Source organism: Corythoichthys intestinalis, chromosome 8 (assembly GCF_030265065.1).
Source record: "Corythoichthys intestinalis isolate RoL2023-P3 chromosome 8, ASM3026506v1, whole genome shotgun sequence".
NCBI classification, from domain to species: Eukaryota; Metazoa; Chordata; class Actinopteri; order Syngnathiformes; family Syngnathidae; genus Corythoichthys; species Corythoichthys intestinalis.
Genome location: NC_080402.1, coordinates 18,991,749 through 19,004,360, shown reverse-complemented (window position 1 = coordinate 19,004,360; position 12,612 = coordinate 18,991,749). Strand labels below are relative to the sequence as shown.

At 40.2% G+C, this 12,612-nt stretch overlaps 1 protein-coding gene across 1 annotated transcript; it reads left to right on the top strand.

The window, feature by feature from the left end:
- Positions 1 to 3,101: 3,101 nt before the first annotated feature.
- On the top strand, positions 3,102 to 11,602 carry LOC130920219 (ras-related protein ORAB-1). The gene is made up of 6 exons (XM_057843256.1): positions 3,102 to 3,289; positions 10,109 to 10,181; positions 10,262 to 10,357; positions 10,435 to 10,530; positions 10,762 to 10,893; positions 10,977 to 11,602. Exons 1-6 carry the CDS (start codon positions 3,276 to 3,278, stop codon positions 11,172 to 11,174), a joined length of 609 nt encoding a protein of 202 aa, XP_057699239.1. The 5' UTR covers positions 3,102 to 3,275; the 3' UTR covers positions 11,175 to 11,602.
- Positions 11,603 to 12,612: the final 1,010 nt, after the last annotated feature.

Genomic DNA, 12,612 nt, shown 5'->3' with positions numbered 1-12,612 from the left:
AAAAAACAAATAAAATGTAAAACAACTTTTGAAGTATTTTTGGCAAGTCAGCTTTGATCACTCACGGTTAAAATGACTTTGTAGTAAGTTATTTATACTGCCTTATTGCACAACATTTTGCACTTTCATTTTAGTAAGCACACGTTAACTCAATTTACCTCTTTCATTGCCATTCACAATAATAGACTCTTGAATTTAAATTATTTATCACTAGTAGATGTCAAATCTGTTTGAACTTTAAGACACTGGGAGCGAGTGGTCATTTGCTGCAAGCCCTCCCCGTCAAAATGGATTTGACGTCTGTCAATGTCAATGGTAGCCAATAAATTTATATGGAACTTTAAAAACAGCAGCTAAACACTGCTGTTCAACGACAGCTGCAGATTGGCATAAATTGTCAAAACAAATCAACAAAAAATAATACTGGTCCTTCTCAAATAATTAGCATATTGTGATAAAGTTCATTATTTTCTGTAATATACTGATAAACTTTCATATATTTTAGATTTATTACACACAACTGAAATAGTTCAAGCATTTTATTGTTTAAAAAATGGATGATTTTGGCAAAAAAAGTCAAGAAAACCCCAAAATCCCTACCTCAAAAAATGAGCATATCATGAAAAGGTACTTCAAAGAAGCTACTAACCTACATAATTATCTGAATCAACGAATTAACTCAACAGGCTTTTAAAAACTCCCAGCCCGGTTCATTAATCAAAACCGCAATCATGGGCAAGACTGCCGGCCTGACTGCTGTCCAGAAGGCTATCATTGACACCCTCAAGCAAGAGGCTGGGACACAGAAAGAAATTTCTGAGCAAATAGGCTGTTCCCAGAATGCTGTATCAAGGCACCTCAGTGGGAAGTATGTGGGAAGAAAAAAGTGTGGCAGGAAATGCTGCACAACCAGAAGAGGTGACCGCACCCTGAGAAAGATTGTGGAGAAGGGCCCATTCCAGACCTTGGGGGACCTGCAGAAACAGTGGACCGAGTCTGGAGTAGAAACATCCAGAACCACTGTGCACAGGCGTGTTCTGGAAATGGGCTACAGGTGCCCCAATCCCTAGGTCAAGCCACTTTTGAACATGAAACGCCGGCAGAAACGCCTGACCTGAGCTACAGAGAAGCAGCCCTGGACTGTTGCTCAGTGGTCCAAATTACCTTTTTTCAAATTAAAGCAAATTTTGCATGTTATTCAGAAATCAAGGTGCCAGAGTTTGGAGGAAGACTGGGGAGAAGGAAATGCCAAAATGCCTGAAGTCCAGTGTCAAGTACCCACAGTCAGTGATGGTCTGGGGTGCCATGTCAGCTGCTGGTGTTTGTCTACTGTGTTTTATCAAGAGCAGGGTCAATGCAGCTAGCTATCATGAGATTTTGGAGCACTTCATGCTTCCATCTGCTGAAAAGCTTTATGGAGATGAAGATTTCATTTTTCAGTACCACCTGGCACCTGCTCACAGTGCCAAAACCACTGGTAAATGGTTTACTGACCATGGCATTACTGTGCTCAATTGGCCTGCCAACTCTCCTGACCTGAACCCAAGGGCGTAGGTTTGCAAAGGGACGGTAGGGACATAACGCTACCAACTTTTCAAGATGCTCAAATTGTCCCCACGAACTTTTAAGCAACTTTATTTGAATTATATAATGATTATAATTGATGATAATTTATTAATGATAATATTTTATAGTGTCTTCCCATATATTGTAAGAATAGAATTGACCCTTCCATTATTAAGTGAATTACTGTATTTTCATTATGTTCAGACTTACATTTACCCCTTTTCACTTGCTGAATGTGCCGGTCAATTTTTCCCCTCAAACGCACGTTTGATTGGCTGATGACTAGAACAAACTAGCACCCACACTAACACAACGCCGACAGAAATACATGTCAACATGCTGCTCCTTCCACCCCTTTCAAAGACAAGGGATATTAGATTTTTTTTTCGGCCAGCTGCAGCAGCTGCCACTGTAAGTAGACGTCAATGTTGTGGAGGTGGGGAACACCCCACTAATTTTGTTACTGAAAGTCCAACCAGCATCACAGCATAACATTAAACTGTGTGAACTTGCTAACCAGCAAAACTCGAGTAGGAAGCAGATTAGAGATGTGTCCTCTTGTAATGTATGTTTTCTACCGTTAACGTTAACTCAACTGTGCATTTATTCATTGACTAAAATATATTTGTTTATTTTCTCCATCATTTATTGAAAAATAATTTTATTTGCAGCCTATGCAGACATTTCTTAAAAAAAAAAAAAAACAACAACAAAAAAAACCCACAAAACAACACCACTATAAATTTCCTTGATATGAAGAAGGTGGGATTTCCCCCCCATGAAAATAAATGTAACTTTTTTCATTTTTCCGTAATCAACACATCAGCATATTTCTGAGAAATGTAGCCCTGACCCCCGTTCACCCAATCTTGTTAGTCTTATTAATGTCCCGTCCCCAGCAAAAAGTGTATATGCAGGTTACGCTGTTATAGCGTCCCTACCAATGTTGAGACCAAATCTACGCCCTGACCTGAACCCCATAGAGAATCTGTGGGATGTTGTGTAGATGAAGTTGAGAGACACCAGACCCAACACTGTGGATGAGCTTAAGCCCGCTATCAAAGCATCCTGGGCCTCCGTAACACCTCAGCAGTGCCACAGGCTGATTGCCTCCATGCCACGCCGCATTGAAGCAGTCATTTCTGCAAAAGGATTCCCGACCAAGTTTTGAGTGCATAGCCGATATAATTAATTGAAGGTTGCTTTTTTTTAAATTAAAAAACACTTTTTTGTGTTGGTCGGATGAAATATGCTAATTTTTTGGGATAGAGATTTTTGTTTTTTCTTGACTTTTTTGCCAAAATCATCAATATTAAAACAATAAAAGGCTTTAACTAGTTCAGTTGTGTGTAATGAATCTAAAATATATGAAAGTCTAATGTTTATCAGTACATTATAGAAAATATTGAACTTTATCACAATATGCTAATTGTTTTAGATAATTTAGGACTAGTATTCGTAACTAGACTACAACACCCATAATGCCTTGCGTCTGGTACTTCCGGGTAGGCGGTGCTGACAGCCATATTTGATTCGATTACGCCGTCCTGGCTGCGACAACCAGTTTCGCCACTTCTTCTCTTTTTTCCTCCCTGTACTGCCTTTTGACACTCAAAAGCCGCTCGCCTTCGTTTGATTAAACGGTCAACCTCCCGTCAAAGTCCCCATCTGATCCACCACGACGAGCGTCCTTTGAGCCGTTGTCGAAGATGAATCCTGAATAGTAAGTGTTTGTCTTCCGGAGAAAGCAAAGAAGCTCCGGCTGAGCTGTCAGCAGCTAAGCTAAAGCTAAGTTCAAGCTAAGCTAAAGCTAAGCTAACATCAGCTGTTTTGTTAGCCTCTTCAAAGCAGGGCTGCTATTTTTTTTTTCTCAAATTATGTCAACCATGTGTGTGTCATCATATTCCCGCTTGTGTCGCATCGACTAGACTGAATTTGTTGGCCGTCTATCGGTTTGAACGAGGGACTCCCGTTACCGTAGCCTTAGCCGGACGTCATAATTCCGACCAGAGACATTAAAAACATCCACATGACGCGCTACGTTGCGACGTAGTGGCGAAAGGCGAAGGAAAAAAGGCGACAATTAGCTCAATGGGACGCGATGAGTCACGAGTTGCCGACAGGAAGTTGCCACATCCGTCAACTGACTGAGTTAGCATCCGTGCTTCCAGTTGTGTTGTTGATGATTACGCAACAAGCAGCCTACGACGCCCTACTTTTAGGAAATTTCTGACACGTGACATTAAAAAATAAGGTGTCAATACAATCCAATACATTTTCGCTTGTTAATCTCCAAGGCATAAAAGTGCACTACATGTATGTGTATTACTGACTAAATTTAGGGGTGGTATCCTATGATACGATTTTCTCACGATAACATTTTTTTCACGATATGGCGATACAACAATTATTGATTTCAGGAAATCATTTTACGATATTGTACAATAAAACCAGAAAACAAGCTATTTTCGTCGTTTTGCTGTCAATTTGAATGAGTTTATCAATAGTCGACGTCCAGTCATTTCGAAGTAGGAGGGTGACAGCGAATAAATGTTTGTTCATCCGTGTTGATTTTCCATCACTTCCTGTTGATTTGGGGCTACTGAACAGGGAGTGAGCTGGGAATGTCCCAAATCGTCCATGGCCGCCGCCAGTGTTGTTAATCTTACTTTTAAAAAGTAATTAGTTAATTACAAATTACTTCTCCCAAAAAAATGTTGGGTTCGTAACTCAGTTACCTCAACGTAAGAGTAATTAATTACTCGGCAAAGTAACTGTCGTTACTTTTCATCTTTTACACGTTATTTATTACATGATCCATTCTATAACGTCTTTTAGATCAAGTATGTCTATATTAACCGACTGAATTGAACTTTTTAATTTAAAAAAAAAAAAAACACAGGTCACACTTTTTACATTTTTTTTAAAAAACATTCACCTATATAAGAGTGTAATGGTATACAAACGTTAACATCAAATGCTGTGAGGGGGGAAAAAACCCTTGTTTTTCTTGTTGTGCTGAACCCGCACCGAACCGTGATCCCCGTACCAAGGTAGCTACTGTTCCATGACTTGTGTGTACCATCATACCCCTATAAATATATATTTATATATATTTTAGGGCTGTCAAAATTATCGTGTTAACGGGCGTTAATTAATTTTTTAAATTAATCACGTTAAAATATTTGACGCAATTAACGCAGATGCCCCTTTAAATGACACTACAGTGAAACGCTCACTTGTTAATTGTGTTTTATGGAGTTTTGCCGCCCTCTGGTGGCGCTTGGGTGCGACTGATTTTATAGGCTTCAGCACCCATGAGCATTGTGTAAGTAATTATTTACATCTACAATGGCGGGCTACTAGTTTATTTTTTGAATGAAAATTTTACAAATTTTATTAAAACGAAAACATTAAGAGGGGTTGTAATATAAAATTACTATAACGTGTACTAACATTTTTCTTTTAAGAACTACAAGTCTTTTTATCCATGGATCACTTTAACAGAATGTTAATAATGTTAATGCCATCTTGTTGATTTATTGTTATGATAAACAAATACAGTCCTTATGTACCGTATGTTGAATGTATATATCCATCTTGTGTCTTATCTTTCCATTCCAACAATAATTTACTGAAAAATATGGCATATTATATAGATGGTTTGAATTGCGATTAATTGCAATTAATTACGATTAATTAATTTTAAAGCTGTAATTAACTCGATTAAAAATGTTAATCGTTTGACAGCCCTAATATGTATATATATATATATATATATTTTTTTTTTCAATATGCAGGTGAGGCTCTGAATCTCTTCCCTCTTCTATCTTTATTCTAGTTGTTTTGATAAAAAAACAAAATCACAAAAGTTTTATGTTTGGATACACCATTCAAGAAAAGTTTAGGGCAAGTGACTATTTTTGGTAACAAAAAACAAAAAAGGACAAAGCCTGCTTGGTGATGATAATGCATACTCAACAGGAAAACAGTCCATTATTTTCAATTAATTGTACCCCCCTGAACACCACGAACTGTATATTGAAAATCAAAAAGTTGTCCGAGTTTCAGAGGACACGCTCCGTTAGCATTCGCCTACCTAATGCTAACGCTATGAGTTACATTTAGGGGCAGTTTACATGGTGACTCTGCGACACGAAGACTCAATGACTGTGTTGCAGAGTGGCCTCGCGTTTGTATAGTGTCGGCGAAGACGGAAGGCCAAGACGCAAACCTTGGAATCCTGCCTCCAAACTGGAAGAATTCGATTGCAGGGGCTTGAGGGGGGGCTTGCTCCGCATGCACATCAAAAGCTCCCGCGGTGCGGGACCGCGCCGATAACGTTAGCACTCGTACAAGTCACATTGGGCGTGCGCAGCGGTGCTACTAAACATTTAAAAACAGCAAATATGGCGGAACATCGGCTTTAATTTACTGTTTTTATAATATTTTTAATTTAAATATGTTGAATGGCTGAAAAGTGCATCATTTGCTGTCGCCTTGCAAATCTGCACTGCCCCCTAGGGCCTGGCATGATACAGTACATCGTTTTCATGCGGAATTGCGACATTGTTCGAACGGGGACTGAACCATATAACTGTAAACCTGAAATTTTTCGTCTTCTCTGAGAGTCACCATGTAAACAGCCCCTTAGTGTGTGATGTTCGCGCAGCACAGCCCTTTAAAAGGCTAAAGCAACATTGATTATTTAAGATGACGCTCGCCACGCTAAATGCTAATGCTAGCGAGAACGCGAATGTTATGCTAACGCTCTGAGCAATCTAGCATCGCGTTTGCAACGGCATCACACCCGCCTTCCCTCCTCTCCCCTCCCGCTCTGCTCTCCACATTTCCTGCGTCATTCAACCAAATTGTTGTAAAGCACGCCTTCACATCCTCAGTCATGGTAACAGAGCTGCAAAGATTGGAAAAGTAAAAAAATTAGATTACTCACTACTGACGAAACGCTGTCATTAACAACACTGGCCACGGATTACTTAATTTTGGGGCATTTGGACATCTAGCGTCGTCAATGGCAGCCAATGAGTTGACATAGACACTTTCTAGTGGAAAACTTTGCTAGCAACTATTGGTTCTTTTTTAAAACGATATTTCGATTCTTGGCGGAAACGTATTGATAGGGCTGCAACTAATGATTATATTCATAGTCGAATAATCGGATGATTGATTAAACGATCAATCAATATGAAAAACGTAACTTTTTTCAATTATCTTTGACATTTACCTTGAAGTTGTTTTAGGCTTGTTGTAAGGAACAATGAAGACAAAATGGATGACTCTTTCCTTCAAAAAATGTTACTACAGCTTCCTGACTTAACTGTAGTCTACAACTGTATCGATTATCAAATTCGTTGGCAAGTAATTTATTAATAGATTTAATCTAGTTGTTGCTGCCTTATTAAGAAGCTAGTTTAGACAGTAAATTGTCCGAAAATTTGCAAAAAATTGAGTTTTTTTTTTTCGTCCCCAAAGTAAAAGCAGATATCTGTTCATGTCCTACTCTGACTCAACAAAAATATAATGAAGAAATCTAATATAATCTGAGAAGTTTTTGTATGTCATAATTTCAAGAATTTAGACAAGTTTAAGGTGAAGAAATTCAAAACGATTAAATGGTTATCAAAATAGTTCTCGAATAATTTGCTAATTGATTAGTTTTCGATTAAGCGATTGTTTCACCTCTACGTATCGATAACCTATTGCAGGGGTAGAAAATAAGGGAAATTAGCAACTGGCTCACTGGGCCATTGGCTTTTGAAGTTCACTGGCCCCACAATCAAAACCACTGGCTAAGGTCAACGCGTCAATTATTGATCTCATTAATCACGGAAAAGAATAATTTGTTTGATTAACATGAATAATACTTTTTTTTTTTAGGTAAATTTAATGTAGAGTGTCGCAAAACAGTGCAAACACATGAATCTAGTGCAAGTAATCCTATTCCGATTCCATAATGACATCCATTATCACTCCAGTATACATGAATAAACCCAAATTGACTCCACTGACCACTTACACATATTTTAATGTTTTGGGGAAACAAACGTACACACAGAAAAAAACACTGTTTTTCTTGGGAGCTCTAGTGGGAGGTGGGCCCATGGGAGAGTCCTTTGCCTGGGCGAACCTTTCCTGTCTTCCCTCCACCGCCCTCTGACAATCTCCCTCGGCTTGTTGTGGCAACTATTTAGAAGTCAAAGAGATGACTAAGGCAATTATGGCTAACGATTTTCAAGCTAGACTGTCGTTATGACGATATTATACACTCCGTAGTCACGCGGATGAATTATCACATGCTACAGTGGTATGAAAAAGTATCTGAACCTTTTGGAATTTCTCACATTTCTGCATAAAATCACCATCAAACGTAATCTGATCTTTGTCAAAATCAAACAGATGAAAAAAACTGTCTGCTTTAACTAAAACCACCAAACATTTATAGGTTTTCATATTTTAATGCGGATAGTATGTAAACAATGACAGGGGGGGGGGAAATAAGTGAACCATCACATTTAATATTTTGTGGCCCCCTCTTTGGCAGCAATAACGTCAACCAGACGTTTCTTACAGCTGCAGATCAGTCTGGCACATCGATCAGGACGAATCTTGGCCCATTCTTCTCTACAAAACTGCTGTAGTTCAGTCAGATTCCTGGGATGTGTGGCATCAATCGTAAGGTCATGCCACAGCATCTCAATGCGGTTCAAGTCTAGACTTTAACTTGGTCACTCCAGAACGTGTATTTTGTTCTTCTGAAACTATTCTGAAGTTGATTTACTTCTGTTTTGGATCATTATCTTTTTGCAGCATCCATCTTCTTTTTAGCTTCAACTGTCTAACAGACGACCTCAGGTTTTCCTGCAAAACATCCTGATAAACTTTTGAATTCATTCTTCCATTAATGATTGCAAGTTGTCCAGGCCCTGATGGAGCAGAACAGCCCCAAATCATGATGCTCCCTCCACCATGCTTCACGGTGGGGATCAGGTGTTAATGTTGGTGAGCTATTCCATTTTTCCTTCACACATGATGCTGTGTGCTACTCCCAAAAAATTCAACTTTAGTTTCATCAGTCTACAAAATATTTTGCCAAAACGTCTATGGAGTGTTCAAGTGCCTTTTTGTGAACATTAAACGAGCAACAATGTTTTTTTTTTTTTTTTGGACAGCAGTGGCTTCCTCCGTGGAGTCCTCCCATGAACACCATTCTTAGCCATAGTTTTACATATAGTTAATGTGTACAGAGATATTGGACTGTCCAGTGATTTCTGTAAGTCTTTAGCAGACACTCTAGGGTTCTTTTTTTACCTTTCTGAGTATTCTGCGCTGGCGTAATCTTTGGTGGACGGTCACTCCTTGGAAGAGAAGCAACAGTGCCAATTTTGCCAAACTCTCCATTTGTAGACAACTTCTATGACTGTTGATTGATGAACATCCAGACTTTTACAGATGGTTTTTTAACCTTTCCCAGCTTTATACAAATCAACAATCCTTGATCGCTGATCTTCAGGCAGCTCTTTTGACCGAGGCATGATGTACATCAGACAATGCTTCTCATTAAGACAATTCTTACCAGGTGTGTGTTTTATAGCGGGCAGGGCAGCTTTAAACCACTCATCAGTGATTGGGCACACACCTGACTTAAATTGTTTGGTAAAAATTGGTTTCAATTGCTCTTTGTCTCCTTAGGCAGAGGGTTCACTTTCTTAATTTTCCCCTTTCTGTCATTGTTTGCATGCTATATTCATTAAAATATGAAAACCTATAAATGTGTGGGTGGTTTTAGTTAAAGCAGACATTGTTTTTACATCTTTGTGATTTTGACAAAGATCAGATCAAATTTGATGGTGATTTTATGCAGAAATGTGTGAAATTACAAAAGGTTCAAATACTTTTTCATACCACTGTAAGTTCATGGTTCATAGTAGGTTTCATACCCGTTATCTTTTCTAACTTACTTGTCTGCATATGTGGGCATTGATCTGCACACCTCAAAGTAAACCTAATTTTTTGTCTCATCGTAGCCGAGCTAAGTCCAGCGGTCTTGCCACTGGGGCTGAAAATTTGTCTCCCTTTTCATATTGGATTTCGCTTCTTTTTCCCGGGTGCTGGGGGTTTCAGAAACATGTCTTGTCGTATAATATTAGGTGGGTACCGAGATACTGACAGTCAATCAGCAGCAGTAAGCAGGTGTTCACGTGGGAGTGAGCAAGCGAACGAGGGGTTTACTCCCCACGGAGAGCAACGGCTGACTGCTTAGACTGTAATGTTGTCTTTGATCGGGATAATGTTACATCATCAAAACACAGAACCACTGGGAATTAATGTGGATTTTATTTTTTAATCGGCGCAGTATTTTTACTTGTCCAACCGGGTCAGTGGTTGGAGCATTCTGGTGGCTCCGACTATTTTAAAAGTACGTCCAGGCCATTTATATTGTCGATCCTTGTATTGGGATATAAAGTATTGTGATATGTTACCATTATATTGTCACACACCTATGACTGATATGTGTCTGCAGCGACTATTTATTCAAACTGCTGCTGATTGGAGATTCTGGCGTCGGCAAGTCTTGTCTGCTGCTTCGCTTTGCAGTAAGTTTTCCCCTTTTCATATCATTTAGTCGCTATGACAGTCCTGTCTTTTGGTTTACAATAATTTGTGCGCTCTTCAGGACGACACGTACACAGAGAGCTACATCAGCACGATCGGCGTCGACTTCAAGATCAGGACCATCGAACTGGACGGCAAGACCATAAAACTGCAGATTGTGAGAAGACGTGCGGCTGCCGTCACGCGGCGATGCTAGCATGTTGTCAATCGTTCGTTCCGCTTCGTCTTTCGTAGTGGGACACGGCTGGCCAGGAGCGTTTCCGCACCATCACGTCAAGCTACTACAGAGGCGCGCACGGGATCATCGTGGTTTATGACGTCACCGATCAGGTGGGTGCGCTTTGTTCGCCTTGATTTTGCTCGTATGTCTAATGTTCATTTGCCCCTGTCAGTCAAAATGGATGGGCTGTCTAGCGCAGCCAATATGTAATATAATTGAGGGTTAAAAAGCAAAAAAAAAAATCATAATTTGTACATGAAGGGGTTAAATGAAATAAAATTTGAAAATGTTATCACAACTCGTTTGCTTGTCGCTGACTTCTATCATCATATGTGCGTTAGGAATCGTTCAACAATGTGAAGCAGTGGCTCCAGGAGATCGACCGTTACGCCAGCGAGAACGTCAACAAGCTGCTGGTCGGTAACAAATGTGACCTCACCACTAAGAAAGTGGTAGACTACACCACAGCAAAGGTCGGTTTCACGATCGACTTTTCCGTAACGTCATCGGAATTGACAAGGGGAGTCATCGAATGACCGTTTTGGGGTGTTTTCAGGAGTTCGCTGACAGTCTAGGCATCCCGTTCCTGGAAACCAGCGCCAAGAGCGCCACCAACGTGGAGCAGGCCTTCATGACCATGGCGGCCGAGATCAAGAAGCGCATGGGCCCTGGCGCCGCCGCCGCAAGCTCTGACAAGTCGAACGTGAAGATCCAGAGCAAACCCGTCAACACCTCGTCCGGAGGCTGCTGTTGATCGCGTCAGGAGGAGGCGGATCGTCCGCACGGCGTGCGCAGCTACGACAAGACAAGATTGACAACTTTGACCCTGAGTCAGCAATAGCACGGAAGCCAGCAGGCCTTCTTTTTCTTCTTATTCACACTTCGGCGTGTCCACTTTTTAATCCGCACTCGCTTCTATTTTTGTTTTTCGTTGGTGTCTTTACATTGTCGTCATTTCGCAATGCAGCACACGCTCGGCGCACGCGTCATCTCTGACTTCGTGCCTTCCGGCTGCTCTTAGCGGAGGCCGACTCGCGTCCCGCCCCTCACCCGCCCCGAGTGTAAATACGTGCTAGCATGATGCTAACCAGCGTGTGCTCCATTGTGGCCCGCCCATCTGTAAAGTGTATATATTTATACATGACACAAAAGTCCATTAAAACATGAAGGAGATGTTTGATACCACGCTTACTATCTCATTCTTTTGAACTTTACCTTTCACTTTACACACTGATATTGCTACTTCACAAGCAAGGATGACAAATGCCAGGCTTCAGATCTTAACGTCGTGGTGATCCTGTGGGCAAAGGCAGTGGTTCTCAAATTGGTAGAGGCGAAAGATTGGTTGAATTAAACATTAAACAATTTTTTTTCTTGAATCTCTACAATGGATTCATCATGCCGTTGTGAGTTTTGCCAGTTTTTACTCGTGTTGCACCGATACCTGGCTGTGTGGTATCTGGTGATACTGATCCTGTCGTGATAGGTGATCAAGGTTTTTTTTTAAATACTAAATTACTGCAAACTAGTCCTTCGAATGTCAAATAATTGCAATCATATCTTGGTCAGACACTGCTTAACATCTTTGTGAAACAGGAAAAATAGACTAACACAGGACCTACTTTGTGAGTGTACACTACAGTCAGTGCCATTATAGCCTACAACATTAGTATGTTAGCTTAGCTCAAGTGCTAATCACTTTTACTAGGAGACCACAAGTTGGCTAGCCTTTTCCGCATTTTACCTCCTTCCAACAAAGATAACATTTTTGTCACACTCGTGTGTTCATAAAATGTTAAATCCTGGCTGGTAGAGCAAGGTCGCTAGCCTACTTTCCCCAGTTTTACCTCCTAACAAAGCTAACATCTTTAAAGATGCTCATGTTGTCAATGTTCATTAAATGTTCAAATCTGGCTGGTACAACCTTTTGACATTTATATTTTGCCCACATTTAAAGTAGAAGCTCTTAACATCGAAAATATGACGACTAAATGAGATGAATTAAAAACTATTCTTTGCTCAAAACCACAGGACTTGATTCCTTTTTATCGCCCCCCCAAAAAAGTATTTGAACACCCTGTTATTTTGCATGTTCTCCAACTTCGAAATCATGGAGGGGTCTGAAATTTTCATTGTAGGTGAATGGCCACTGTGACTGTGAGAGATAATCTAAAAAGAAAATTCAAAAGGTA

Bases quoted from the DNA above. Each gene is read 5' to 3' on its own strand.
- LOC130920219 (XM_057843256.1), top strand. The intron at 10,358-10,434 runs GTGAGAAGACGT...CGTCTTTCGTAG, and splicing joins AGACCATAAAACTGCAGATT to TGGGACACGGCTGGCCAGGA. The intron at 10,531-10,761 runs GTGGGTGCGCTT...TATGTGCGTTAG, and splicing joins TTTATGACGTCACCGATCAG to GAATCGTTCAACAATGTGAA.